Source organism: Python bivittatus, unplaced genomic scaffold (genome assembly GCF_059951505.1).
Source record: "Python bivittatus isolate LINGU-HERP-01145 unplaced genomic scaffold, Pbiv_v1 ctg000480_np1212, whole genome shotgun sequence".
Lineage (NCBI taxonomy): Eukaryota > Metazoa > Chordata > Lepidosauria > Squamata > Pythonidae > Python > Python bivittatus.
The window spans coordinates 73,843,278-73,857,869 of NW_028277075.1; the positions used below are offsets into that span (position 1 = coordinate 73,843,278).

The 14,592-nt window shown below is 43.4% G+C and overlaps 1 protein-coding gene across 3 annotated transcripts; it reads left to right on the forward strand.

The window, feature by feature from the left end:
- Positions 1-1,600: 1,600 nt before the first annotated feature.
- Positions 1,601-11,997, forward strand: UNC93B1 (unc-93B1 regulator of TLR signaling). Of its 3 annotated transcripts, none has more exons than XM_025172952.2 (12): positions 1,601-1,766; positions 2,213-2,316; positions 4,593-4,774; positions 6,213-6,366; positions 6,505-6,666; positions 7,000-7,129; positions 7,339-7,432; positions 7,590-7,714; positions 8,273-8,455; positions 8,540-8,813; positions 9,286-9,404; positions 9,821-11,996. In XM_025172952.2, exons 3-12 carry the CDS (start codon positions 4,750-4,752, stop codon positions 10,145-10,147), a joined length of 1,593 nt encoding a protein of 530 aa, XP_025028720.1. In that variant the 5' UTR covers positions 1,601-1,766; positions 2,213-2,316; positions 4,593-4,749; the 3' UTR covers positions 10,148-11,996. The 3 variants fall into 3 exon arrangements, with proteins under 3 accessions (XP_025028720.1, XP_007437930.3, XP_088002431.1); XM_007437868.4 differs by having other exon boundaries at positions 4,633-4,774; XM_088146305.1 differs by lacking the exon at positions 1,601-1,766 and having other exon boundaries at positions 2,042-2,316; positions 4,633-4,774; positions 9,821-11,997.
- Positions 11,998-14,592: the final 2,595 nt, after the last annotated feature.

Consider the following 14,592-nt stretch of genomic DNA (forward strand, 5'->3'; position numbering starts at 1 on the left):
AGCAGAAATCAATTATAGTGAATCTGACCTAAAATTGAGAACCAATGTATGGAGAGAGAGTAGAAGAGGGAAGGACCTACACCTCTTCTTCCAGTTCAACCTTCCCCACCCTGGTGTCTTCCAGTTTGAACTAACTCCCATAATTATCAGCTGATAACCATGATGGCTGTTGAGTATTTGAGTTGAAGTCCAACACACATCTGGGTCTTTTTTACTTATTCTACTGTGGTATTAAAACTAACCATGGTGAGCACAGTTGGCTTTCCTCCTCATATTAGAAACAATTTGGGGGTCTTTGGCAACCAGAGAGCTCAAGAGGGACTGGGGGTATAAAGCCATGTAGAATCAAGAAGGAACTGTACCAAATATGACCTTGGAGAAAGTATGCAATGGTAGTTAGTAAAACATTTTTTTACAGGAAGAGAACATTGGAAAGAAATTTAAACTGGCTCAGCCTTAACTTTCTTGCTATAAGAGGGAGGAAAGGGGAACCACTGTCAGGCTTTCAAGATTCAGTTACTATAGCCTGTATCAATAAAACAGAGTTATAGTATTTCTTGTGGTATTTCCCAATCTGGACTACCTCAAAGGCCTGACAGGAAGTTGTGATTCCTTCAACAGATGAAGCAGTGCACTAATGGAACACCAAATGTGATACACCAGAACTCACTGCCAAAACCATCCTCACCCACAGCTCAGGTCCTCCCTAAGAAGCTCATCAGTTCAAATTCATATTGGCATTCCTGGATTTGGAGTGGTGGGTTTGGAGTAATGTGAATATAGCTATCCTGTCCACATATCAACATCTGGCTAGTCTTGCCCATAAATGCAGCAGCAGCATACCAAAGATCCACGGGCCAAGCGGTCACTGCCCTGTTAGGTGAGTGAAGTCCTAGTTCAGATATGAAGTGAAATATGTTTCAAAGATATGCTTTTTGTTCTTACTGATAGGATATTTCAAAACGGCCACAATTACTGACCCACAGTGGACCAATGGGACTCTACACAGCACTTCCATGTTCTGCACTGTAATGCAGTGTTAATATACAAAGCTATGTGCTACATTTGCAGCCGTCCTGCAGATCTGGAGAATATCCGTCTCAGCTTCCTGACTCTAACGCTACAAAGGGGAATTTCTTGAGCTAGAAGCCCTGTTACTCAATGAATCAAACATTTTAGAACTTGAGAGACTGGTCCCTCCTTAGACACGAAGCCAGCTGGGCGACCTTGGGCCAGTCACCCTCTCTCAACTCTAGAAGGAGGCAATGACAAACCACTCATGAAAATGTTGCCAAGAAAACTGTAGGACTTGAAGACACAAATTTAAACACATCAGCTGGGATTACCCATTATGCTAAACCAAAATATGGTATAGTTTTGGATACACCTATTGTGTGAGCCTAGTTATAGTGGTTTGTAAATCATGATTTATAGTTTAACATACTGTGCCAATTCAGCTGTGATTTATTCAATCTGCAAATTAGATATTTGCAGATTAGAATCAGTCTGTCTGATTCTCTCGCACACGAGAGAGCGCGCGCGCGCAACCCCTGAGCGCCAGCCTGTCCTATCCCTTTAAGGGAGCGTTTCTATGCGTGTAGCTCCCCGCCCATCCCACCCGAGGCGGAAAAGCGAAGTGAATCCTCTGCGCTTCTGGTTTTGGAGGGTAGTGTTAAAAACCGACAACTTTAGCCTTGCTTCACTTTGCAAGGACCGTCGCACTTGCAGGACAGCTGGCCTCAAAGCAGGAGCGGCCATGGAGCCAGGTACGCCCCCTCTCTGGGCAGGGGAGTAGGGAATAGGGTTGGGGGCGACTCAAGGATCTTCCCAATCGATGCGTCTCTTTCGGGGTTCTGCTCTTGCCTCGCTCCGGTTTTATTCGTAGAAACCACTGTGCGCGCAATCCTGCTCTACCTCCAGCCCAGAGCAAACCTGGTCCGAAGACGTCTCACGTTTTAGCCTTTACTTGAACAGCCTTTTTCCTTCCTTGTTGCCCGCTTGCCTCGGACATTTGCTGCTCTGCGGAACCGCAGAAGGTTTGGGAGCAAAGAGGAAGTCCGACAGTGAGCGTGCTTTGTAGGAGGGAGAAACCCTGCGCCCTCGGGACCCGAGAGCGAGCCTTGTTGTCGCTGTCGGACGCAGAAGGCAGTCCTGAGAGAGGGCTGCGGACTGGTTGGAGTTTCGTTTCGTTTCCTCTGAATGTTTCCTACAGGTGGCAACGTGTACGAAGAGCCGCGGGGGGGCGAGGTGCCTCCTGGCGGACGCGAGATTGATGACGTAATGAATGGACCTGTCCTGAATGGGGCAGATGTGCAGGTAAGAAATACTTTCCCCGCTCCATAACATCCAGGACCTGGATGGCCTTGGCTCGCTCCTTCCGTCCTTCGATTTACCTCGCCGCCCATCTCCCCAGCTGCGACTCTGGCTTGAGAAGCTAAGTGAGATGGGAGCTGGTTGTAGGCTAGCCTGGGAAGTCATAAAAGTATCCCATAATAAGACAGTGGAAAAAGACTTATACATTGTCGGGGGGGAAAACCCGACTATATGGATGTGTCTAGGAAATCACTGTATGGCCAGCTTGGCTTAAGGGTATCTAACTTTTTAATAATCTAAGGGACCCTCCCCCAACCTGGTGCTCTTCAGAGGTGTGGGATTTCAGATTTCAGTTCCCAGACTGGAGAAGGTTATTCTAAGGAAATCTGTCTTGTGAAGGATGTGTGCTTGTGTGTATCACACTGCTCTAAACAATTTACAAAAAAAGTATCTCAACCTTGGCCACTTGAAGACGTGTGGACTTCAACTCCCAGAATTCTTCAGCCAGCATGGCTGGCTGAGGAATTCTGGGAATTGAAGTCCACACATCTTCAAGTGGCCAAGGTTGAGAAACACTGGTTTAGAGAGTTTAAACATATTACTTTGGGGGGCGGGGGGAAAGGTTAACATGCAACAAGTGATTGCCGCCTTCATTCTTATTCTTTCAGAACTAGTGCTGGAGAGATGGAACCTAGCCAGACTTATATATATGAAGTAATATTTTTCAGTATGGCTTTCAACCAGCTTTTAGCAACATAAATATACAATTGTTTCCCATAAGTTGCAGCCTTCTTCGACACCTTTCTCAGGGAAGTGCTTCTTTTAGAGCTGAAATGTGGCATTTTCCCAATGCTTAAGCTGCAATATTTTGTCATGGTGACGAAAGCAGTCTTTGCCAGCTTGATGTGTTTCCTGCCCTTACAAATGGTAGGGGGATATTTTCTTCCTTTATTGTAACTTGCACTCTCATGTGCCTTCCAAATTTGCTCTGAACATGATTGAATACAATCTTTGCATTTTTTTCATTTTCTTCAACATTTTTACAGAATGACCATATTTTATTTATTTATTAATCAAATGTGTATAGCCACCCATCTCACAGAAAAGCGACTCTGGGCAGCCTACAACAATCCAATAAAAACAACACATACATAAACACTCAGTATAAAAAAATATTAAAAGACATATTAAAAGACATATGATAAATATACAAACCCTAGGCAAGAGAGAATAAGGATAGCTAACTCAGCAATGGAGCCTTCTATGTCTCCAGTTCCCTGGGAGCCTCAGGCCTGGTGACATAACCAGGTCTTGAAGGACTTCCGGAAGGTCAAAAGGGATGGAGCTATTCCAATATTGGGGGGAGGGGATGTTCCACAAAGCGGGCGCCACAGCAGAGAAGGCCTAATGCCTGGGACCCACCAAATGTACATCCCTAACTGATGGTACCCTCAGCATGCCTTCTTTGCTAGATCTGATAGGGTGTGCTGATATAATCGGGGAGATGCGGTCCCTCAGATAACCTGGTCCCATGCCATGAAGGGGATATAGCATCCAAGTGCAGGAATGTATTATTTTAAAAGCAACAAAAGTGGGACAAAACTACCCTCATCCATAGCACTATTAACATGTCACTTAAACAACAACAAAAAACAAAACTTTTAGTTTTTGAAAACTGAGTTATTCGAAACCACTAGGAAACAAATGTATGTACATATATTAGGTCTGATGGTCAAATGCCACCTAAGGACTCCTTTTTTACCCTCTCATGTGCACAGTTTTCTCTGCAGAAATGCCATCTGTATTCTATTTATTTATCTATGCAATTTCTATAGCTGCCTATCTCAATCCAAGGGACTCTGGGTGGTGAACAATTTCAGTAATTTTTACTTAATTTTCATATTTATAAATATATTTATGAATCATTCATAGAAATTATAAATAACATTTTTTTAATTGGATGAGTATTTCACTGAAGCAAAATAACGAGTGGGTGTAATCTTTCTTTGGCATCTATGTATGGGAAAGCCATCTGCCTGTATTACAATCATGCTAAAAGTTTTCCCTTTACAAACATATGTATGTGTTTATGCATATGCTTCTCAACACTTATACCTGCTTGCATTCGTTGCATTTCTTCCCCAAAACAGCCCTGCCCTGGAGAACAGAACTCTCAGAGTATGGCTGACCTTCCTTGGCTATGATCCCAGCTTTGATTGCAGGCCACCTTCTCTCCCTCTGCAAAATACGTCTGTCTGTGTGTCTTAACCACTTCACAGAGCACTTTCTTCCAACTCCTCATGATGCTTCTGTCTTCAGCTGGAGGACTTTGTGGGGGCTCATGCTGAATATAACGAAGAGGAAGAAGAGCGAAAGTACTTCCGCCGCAAGCGTCTTGGGGTTGTCAAGAATCTTCTGGCAGCCAGCGTGGCAGGAATGCTGACCTATGGGGTTTTTCTAGGTAGGCATTGCATGTGTTACTATCTCCTCCTTCTGCCATAGATTTATTTATTTATTGTTAGACAAATGTATATGGCTGCCCATCTACCAGAGGAACTATGGGTGGCAAACAAAACTGAAAGCATAATACAAATATCAAAATCAATTTAAAGAGGGGGAAAAAAAAAAAGGACAAGGCCCCAATAAAAATCTCACACCACTGATCACGCACAAGCATGCCAGAGCTCCATTAACATCCTGGCCCCAGTATGGGAGAAAAGCCAGGTCTTCACTGCCTTCCCTTTTTATTTTATTTTTTTTATTGAGAGTTTTTACTTACTTAAAAATTAAACAAGAGTATATAAAGAGGAAATAGAAAAAGATAAAAGAAGCGCTAGAAACAGTGCAGATAAAAAAAGAAAAGTTAAAGATGCGACTTCCCATCTTCTTTACGCAGATGCAAACTTTTATTATTTCTCCTTCTTTAGAGTTACATTATTTAGTTCCCTTCTTCCCATATTTCAACCATTTTTAATCAGCAAATCCAGAAATCACCCGTTCATTTTCATCCATTTTCAGCAAAGTCCATAAAAGGTTTCGATTCTTTTATAAAAGTACTTGTTTTGTCCCTAATCAAAACAGGTCTTCATTCCCTTCCTGAAGGCAATAGAGTCGGGGCCATTTGTGTTGCCAGGAGGAGGCTGTTCTGTAAGGTAGCACCATGACAGAGAAGACAAGCTACATTATGTCTCAGCTTCCTAGGCCCCGCCAGGTGACACTGCTTCACTGAAGGAACCCAGAGCATGACCATTCTGCCAGATCTAATCTGCATGAGATTCTTCTCTATTTGCAGGGCTTGCTATACTTCTAAGCAAAGCAGGGGGGATCTGCAGAGAATCAGCCTTGCGCCCAAAATAAATAGAAGGGATGCTAGTGTAGGCATTTACTTTTCTATTGTTCAGAAATATAGAGCGATATGGAAGAGTTATTGCTTAGAACTCAGAGTTGATGTGCACATGGTTCTATGTTCCATCTTTGGAATGTCAAATTAAGGACCTGTAGCTGATTTTTGAGCTACCAAGAATATATTCAGACAGATATTTTATGCTTTCACACTGTTGATTCTGTGTTGCTCTGGAAAGACAGTTAAGTCTCAGATGGGGATAAGCTCCTTGTTGGCAGAAAAAGGCAGATTAAGGTCCTGGAGAAACAAGGTTTTTTTTTCTTTTTTCTGAGCATTACTATAGCTCAGTTCACACATCATACAGATTCATAATGTAGCTGTTTGGTTTGAGATTAGCGTGCTGTGAAAACTCAGCCTTTGTGATTTGTAAACCATAGTTTAAGGTTTAATGCAATGAACCAACACAGTACTGAACATGGAAGCCTTCTAGAGCAGCTGAACAACAGACCAAGGGCAAAAAGGATTAAACTTTGGGTTTCCATGTTGTCTTCCACAGGCCTACTTCAGATGCAGCTCATCTTGCATTATGATGAGACCTACCGGGAGGTGAAATATGGCAACCTGGGGCTGCAGAATATTGATAGCAAAATGCTGTTGGGCATCAGTGTCACACCCATTGCTGCACTTCTCTATACTCCAATATTCATCAGGTAAGCTCTCTGCTGGGTCACTTTTCTTTGTTTTTCCCAATAGTTACAGTCCTTGAATTGTGGTTTCAGAGCTTTAAAAGCTATAAAGCTGGATATTCACATCATCCAGAATCCAGGCATCTTTCTTTATCTTTCCAGGTTTTTTGGCACTAAGTGGATGCTGTTCTTGGCAGTGGGCATCTACACACTTTTTGTCTCTACTAACTACTGGGAGCGCTACTATACTTTGGTGCCATCTGCAGTGGCAATTGGGGCTGCCATTGTACCTCTTTGGGCATCTCTGGGCAACTACATCCTCCGGTGAGCCATTTGCAAAGATTGGGCTGAGAAGGAAAAAAAGCACTCAGTGAAAAAGGCTAGCTTTATCATAGTTATGAAGCTCTCTGCCAGTTTGATGGGTCTTCTTACCAGTACCATTTCCCAGGCTGGCCCTAGTATTGAGACTCTTTCACATTCTGTGGATGGTCACAAGGGAAGTGAATTACCAACCCTTTGGATGCTTCTGCTCTGCATAAGCAATTTGTGGTTGCTCCCACATGGAGAAATAATGCACAGTTCAGCTTAGGCTTTCCAGCTGGAAACAGGAAGCTATGCCAACCCATAAACTCTTTTTCTGCACCTCTATTTCAACAGGATGGCACAGAAATACTATGAATATGTGAACTACAAGCTGGAACATGTCCAGGAGCAGAAACGGGCACCACGTGGGGCCTACAATTCCTACATCACTGCCTTCAAGGCGATCTTCTATGGCTTCTTCTATGTGAGAGCTCTGCCAACAGAACCTAGTGGGTTTGGGGGAGGAAAAGATGGTAGGTAGTGCTCTGTGCTGTCCTCCTCTGTGTTGTCAGTTGGGAAATGACAGCTCTATTGCTAAGTTCAGCGCTTCAGAAAGGTCCTCTGTGTGGCTCTTAATTTCCTTTTCTCCCATCCCTGGTGAGGCTGACAGCTTATTCTACTCCTGTTTTCCAGCTGAGTTTTGTCTGTGCCCAGTTTCCCATGTTTTTCTTTCTGAAGAACTATCTCTTCGAGCTGAACCACACACTTTACTATGTCAAGCACTGTGGTGAGTATCTAAGATGGCAGCTATAATTTGGTCAGGCTGATACATAACGGGCTTTTCCCTTGAGAAGCCTTAATCACCTGCAGCTCCATCTCATTCTGTTCCCCACTGCTTGTCCAAGTGGGGCCTCTCCTTAGCCCGAGATCTTTTTCTTCTCCAGGGACTGCAAGTCATGGGATCCTCATTGGGTTCAACACCACAGTTCTCCAGAAATTGCCTCGCAGCAGTGAGCTCATCATAGTGGAGAGTGTGCTGATGGGAGTAGCCTTCCTCTCCATGCTTGTGGTATGTGTGCAAAGGTTGGCGAACTTTCTATCTTTACATTGTGGAATTGCTGGCAAAAGCAATATCTTCTATAAGCCAGCTTCATTCCCATCTGGGATAATCAAATTGATTATTGATGAACATGTTCCCATTTTGCATGGGATAGAAACACAGTTCTGATCCCAGGGTATTATACAGCTGCAGGAGGATGTATGTAAAAATGGACACCTAAGCAATGGCTGTCCGACAAAAGTGGCTAGGCTGTAAATTGTCCCTTAATGTGATAAGGAGTTAATCTATACTACAGTTATAAAGATGAGCAGAAATAATCTATTTCTCTATTTTGCTTTCCAAGGGGTGGAATTAAACTTGAGATAGGCCTGCCACTGAAAATGCTAGCCCCCTTTTGAGTTCATTCTTTGTGCGCTCTCCAATTTATTCAGTATGAATGACATGATCTAAGTGTATTTCCCTGACCCAAATAATTTGCTGACACTGACACAGGGAAAGTGGGAGAAAGTGAAGAGATCTACTTCTTCCCTATCCTTGTCATCCCCAAATGGCCTTTTGTTTCCACAGGTGTTGATTCTTTGTGGCTCTGCCTATCGCCCCACTGAGGAGATCGATCTACGTAGCATTGGATGGGGCAACATCTTCCAACTGCCTTTCAAACACATGCGAGATTACCGTCTGCGCCACCTCCTCCTCTTCTTCATCTACAGTGGCTTTGAAGTGCTCTTCCTCTGCACTGGCTTTACTCTGGTATGTGTAAGCTTCATAAATAGGAGGGACTAAGTACACAATGAAGCAGTGTTAGCTAATGCTTTCTTTCCCTGTGTGTGACAGGGCTATGGTGTCTGCTCTATCGGCCTGGAACACATGGCTTATATCCTCACTGCTTATGGAATCTCATCCGCTGTCTGCTCTACCCTGGTACTGACGATGCTGAAGCTGCCCCGGCAAGTTCCCCTGCTTACTGGAGCTTCTGTCCATGCCATCATCTTGATTGCCCTCTTCTGTTGGGAGCCTCAAGCCAAGAATTTAGCTGAAGCACCCATAATATACCTGCTGGCTGCTTTCTGGGGCCTCGGCAGTGCCCTCAACAAGACAGGGCTCAGCAGTGAGTAAATAATGTTGCTTTGTGTTATGGGTCCCTCTCCTAGAACAAACAGATCTTTGCTCCTATTCTGCTCCAGACTGAAAGTCTTGCCATGGTACTTGCTGGGCTCTCTGTGGAGCAGGAGGTACATCAAGCCAAGCTGAATAGTAAAAGCAGTTAGCAAAAGCAATTTCCTTGGATGATGTGGTATATGGTGATTAGTTGAACATTGCTTCTAAATGCTTAAAAAGTGTAAAATTAAGTTTTTCAACTGTTTTTTATCTGAACATCTTCACTGTTCACTAACAGAGAAAAATAGACACTGTCGGTGGTTTGTACCTTTGGGTGCTTTTTTGTTAGCTATGTTTTCCCCCATCCTCTCTAACACACTTTCCAACCAGCCAGTACTGGATTATTTATGAGAGTGAGAAAAAGAGAGAGAGAAAAGAAATCAGTCTCACAGTTCTGATGATGAACCATTCCTTTCCTTCAGCACTCCTGGGGATGCTTTATGAAGACAAAGAACGGCAGGACTTCATCTTCACCATCTACCATTGGTGGCAGGCCTTGGCCATGTTTGTTGTTTATCACTGGTCGAATCTGCCCATGAAGGTGAGTGAGGGAGCCAGGCATAGAAGAGAATTCTCACAGGTTGAAGGACAGAGCACGTTCTTTGGTAAAATGCAGGCAAGATATAAAGTGGGAAAGGAGGAGAATTTCTCTGGTCTAGTGTGTACCTGACCTGGAAAGAGTGAAGAAATAAGGAAACTATTAATGGGAGACTGTCAGAAAAGATTACTCTGTCCTGAGAAAGAGAAAAGCATGAGAAAGAAACTCAACCCTGCCTTGATTATGTTTGCCTTCCTTCATACCTGGTAATAAAAGGGAAAGAACTCTAAAGCAAGGCAAGACATTTTGTCTAACTTTGAATTCTCTCTAGCTGACTTCCTCTTGGACAAGGTTCAGGACAGAATGAAGGAACACCTGAATTTTGCTGTTCTTTAACTAACGGAGGCTTTTCCTTCCAGGCTAAATTATCCATCCTGCTTGTTACTTTGGTGGCTGCAGTGTTCTTCTACATGTGGATGGAACATAAGATAGCCCGAGGTGTTCGCTACCGTCTCCCTAAGATTCCCAAGCCCCGGCACAAAGTGCGAGGTTACCGCTACCTGGAGGAGGACAACTCTGATGCAACTGATTCAGAGGAGGAGAAGGAAGAGGAGGAGCAGACTGACTCCTCAGAGGGGGAGGCAGAAGCCAATGAACCCAATAGCCCACCACCCTGTCCTCGGCGGAGGAGACAATGTGCCTATGAGGAGGCCTTAGGGGAGGAAGTTGGGGATAAGAGGGGGTAGTTCCTGCTTTGCTTTCACTGTCCCACTTGCAATATAGGTCAAGGGCTATGACTCTCAAGTGCCTTAGATTTCAACTTCTCCCTATATCACTAAAATTCTCTTCTTGTGGTTGGTCCTGTAATGTTTTAACTTTGCCTTGGAAAGATTGTGTGAATTATATCCTTGGGTTGCTTTTCAAGTTTAGGAAATCATGGGTCCATGTTTTAGCCTGGAGAATAGGTCATTTGACAGTCAAGATTTTAGGACTTCCCCCTGCTTCATTCTCACCCTCTAACGGTGGGAGAAGTACATTCCCTTGAAACAGCCTTAATGATTTTGAAAGATGGGTATCAGGTACTTAAGAAATAAGCCTTGAGAAGCAGAGAAAGAGGGAGGAGTATACCAACTTCCTTATAATTTAGATAAACAAAGAGATAACTTAGATATTGCAAGGATATATACAAAAATATATTAAGGACTTCCGGGGACAGTAATGGAGGACTGAAGATGGCTCCGCTTTTGTGGAGCTGACAACCACAGCAAAAAGAGAAGCCGGTGAATGGATTGGCTCCTTGGAGCCCCTCTCCAGATTAAGGAGAAGACAAAGATCACCCATAAGTTTGCTCCATACAGAATCTCCCTGCAAAGAGATCATAAAATAGCAATCTCCAGTGGGTCTGTGAGTTCTGGGAGCTGGGGGAAAAACATTGTGCCTAAGCCATAGTTTGGCGCCTTTCAAAGAGACACTGGGTTCGCCTACTTCCTCTCTTAATTACTTTAGGAAGCTGCTTTTTACTGATTTCTTAGAAGTTAAGAACTTTCTGAAGTGCATTTATTATACTGGCAAAATTTCCTTCAACCCTGGATGAAAGAAGCTTGATATAAGTGTAAAGATTAAAAAGAGTTACTTTTTGGAAACAGCAAAAGGGAGACTAGAATGTGGATTTTGGCAAGTTAAGGGGCTAGATGGAGTCGAAAGAATATTTCCTGTGGAGTGTTTAAAAATGTATGAAAGAACATATGAAGTTTCTGAAATTAATTGTAAGAATTCCTCCCATGGGAAAGTTTTGTTGACTGGAAAATAAACAGATAAGAGGGGACTTGAAAGCTGTCTAGAGGGAACCAGAGAGAACAAGTGATTACAATTAAAAGAGAAGAGACCATTAATACAATGGAGCAATATTATTTAACTATAGAAGAAATTAAGGTTGTTTGGGAACAACGTACTCAGAAATTACTTACAAGATTGTGTGATACTATAACAGAGGATATAGAAGTATATGGAGTGTTTTGTCTGTAATGATGTACTAGTTTATTTCCAGAGGCTTAGCTTATCTGACATCCAGTGTTCACTTGTGTTAAAAAAAATATATTTGCCCCAAAGCATTTGACTGATTACTGTTAAGTTTTGCAAGTGAGTGTATTAGGACAAATTGAAAAGAAATGTCTTAAGTAGTTGAAGTTTATATCATCCTAGGGCTGTAATTCTGTACACATTTAGCTGGGAGTAAGTGCCTTTTCATCAATGGGATTTACTTCTGAGTATGATTGCACTGCATGAGCTAACAAACAAGAACAAACAGAAGATTGCCACTGGAGCTTGGTGTGTGAAATTTAAAGGACAGTCCTTAAGAAATTTTGTCTCTGAACAGTATGCACTTAGCTAAGCTAACACCTGAGAAGGGAGCAAGAAGAAATAAAAGGCTGCTGCTGCTGCTACTATAGGAAACAAACATGAAGATGAATGGACGTACTGTAGCTGCATTGTCATCACCTGCAATGCTTGTGGCATGTTTGTGTTCCTGCCCAAGAACGAACTGACACGTTTTCACAGCAAATGCAAGCTTGTAACAGTCCTTGAAGAAACATTCAGAGGACTGAAGCATCAAGCGCCCATTCTTCAGCTCACAAAAGAGGCTGAAGATACATTACTGTATATCAGCAGCAACTGACAATGGAAGCAGGTGTCTACAAAGAAGGCAGAGAAGCGAGCCCAGTGCTTAAGAGTAACGACGAGAAACAAGAAATATCACATTCTGCCCCATTGGAACAGAAGCCATTTTCAGTTCTTGGCAAGGAGAGGAGAGGAGACCCTAGGGAAAAGGAAAGAGAGCAGCTGTCCCCAAGGGCAGAAAAAATGCAACTATGCCCTGCAAGAAGACGAAAGAGTTGCAGGAAAGGACTCGTAATGAGGGACTAAAACAAATGTGCACAAATCAGACCAAAAGTCTTGTAAGGTGTGCTGTTTAACAGGAGCATGGATTAGAAATTTGACAGAACTAATTATAGCATTATCCTTTCCTAATAATGCCTGTAGGGACAGGTGATTCTACAAAGAGCAACTACAGTTGCATCAGCATAGATTTTTAATATCTAGGTAGAAAGCTCAAGACTTTAAGGCCACAGGTAGTATTCTCATCCATCCTTCCAGTCCATGGAAGAGGGCTGGGAAGGGGAAGAAGAATATTGCAAGTTAACGATTGGCTATCCAGTTGATGGTGTGTCAAGGCTTGATTAGTGGCTGGAAGATGCTAGCCTGCCTTGGGTGATTTATATGAACAGAAGAACAAGAAAACATAAAATAAATTTCCTCATCAACAGCCACTGTTAGGCTCTCCCTGACAGGCACAAACTTGGCAGGCACAAACTTGGCTGAAGTTTCCCAGACATAATTAGGATTAAATCTTTATTATAATTCAAGAATAGTTGCTGTTACCAACAGCTGACATTAAGCCTGATTCCAGAACTTACAGGTAGTCTTTGAGTTACAACTGTTCATTCAGCAACTGTTTGAAGGGACTTACAACAAGTACTTGAATTTGGATGCAGGGCAACCAGCTCGCAATGATGACCAGTTGCAGCATCCCACGGTCATGTGATCGCCATTTGCGACCTTCCCTGCCAGCTTCCCCAAGCAAAGTCAATGGGAAGCCAGCTAGGAAGGTTGCAGGTCTCTGGCACCCCCCCCCAGCCTTTTTTCACTTGCACCCTCCTTCCCTGCTTTGCTCGCACACACCCTGCACCCTCTTTCCACAGCCACCCTGCGATCGCACACACGTACGTACCCCATGCCTTCTTTCCACGGCCTCCCTGCGATTGCGCGTGCACACACACACACACATACACACTGCCCTCTTTCCCTTGCCTCCCTGCAATTGCATGCATCCCACACCCTCATTCCCTGGCCCTTCTGAGCTTGCACTGCACCAAGCACCCTCTCCCTCGACTCACGCATGGCCTGCACTGGGCCTCCCCCGCCCCTGTGCTCCTTATCTGGGACTCCCTCTGCTTCCTGCTTAATGACCCGTGTGTCTTGGGCTACGACAACAATCAGGACTGCCTGGATTGCTGTCGCTAAGCAATGCAGTCACATGACGTTGCACTTTACAACCGCATCACTTAGCAACGGCAATCCTGGTTCCAATTGCAGTTGTACCTCGAGGACTACCTGTGTTATCTTCCTTGGAATCAAAACTTGTATCCTTTCTTCATGCATTTCCCTAAAAAGCTGGCCTTTCATTTTTCACACTCACTTGTAAGGTGGCCCGGGAGTCTTTAACTAAGAACAAAACACTAGCAAACACTGTGAAGATTAGAGACAAGAGTAAATCTTTTGAGAGAGAGGCACAGCAGGAGAACGACATGTTTGAGACCTGTCTATGTATAAATACTAAACCATTCCTGCTCAGAAACCGTCAGGTTGTCTGGCATCTACAAAGACAAGGACAAACACTGCTGGAAATTTTAATACCATGTACAATCGCTGAATAAAAGTGCATATTAATAAACTCAGAGCAATAAGTAGGATTCCACAGCAGGAAAAGCAGCTCAAGATGAGTGGGAGTTGCTAAAAAAAGGACAGTTGCAAACAGTTCCAATATGGCTACCCAAAAAGCTTAATGTCAATCTGAAAATCAAAAAGGACATATGAAAGAGATGAAACAAGAAACCTCACCAAGGAAGAGCATCTATGAGTAGCCTGGAACTGTAGACATGGTGTCAATCCTGGTGACAGGTCTAAAGTGACACTGTGTGGAAAGAAGCAGAAGTGAGAAGTGACTGAGAATAATCCCAGAGAGAGTAGTGTACATGCCCAGGAGCACGCAAATTGAAACCAGACAAGATTCAACGACTGCCAACAAGGAATGATAAAATGAAAGTGAGCACTGAGCAGCAAGTCTTACTTAAACCAGCAACAGCCAATGAGCATGCAGGAAATGACAGCTGAGGAGATATGGAAAGATGCTAGCACAAGATAAAATGAAAAGCTGTACAAAGAACTTGTCAGAAGATAGTGTCCATACACACAACCATTGTTCCAAGCACGCTGTCTTCTCCAACACAGTTGTATTGCCTGGGCAGTATTGTAGTGAAGCTTGGTGAGTGCAGATGTGTGTGTATAATTTAAGCAATTGTAATCTATAAAGCTAGAGGCTAACAGAAATCCATTATTGCATAAGATCCCA

Excerpts from the sequence above, each read along its gene's own strand:
- UNC93B1 (XM_088146305.1), top strand. The coding sequence starts at position 2,200 with ATGTTTCCTACAGGTGGCAACGTGTACGAAGAGCCGCGGGGGGGCGAG. Across the intron at positions 6,667-6,999 it reads CTGGGCAACTACATCCTCCG|GATGGCACAGAAATACTATG; the intron begins GTGAGCCATTTG and ends CTATTTCAACAG. Across the intron at positions 8,814-9,285 it reads CAACAAGACAGGGCTCAGCA|CACTCCTGGGGATGCTTTAT; the intron begins GTGAGTAAATAA and ends CCTTTCCTTCAG.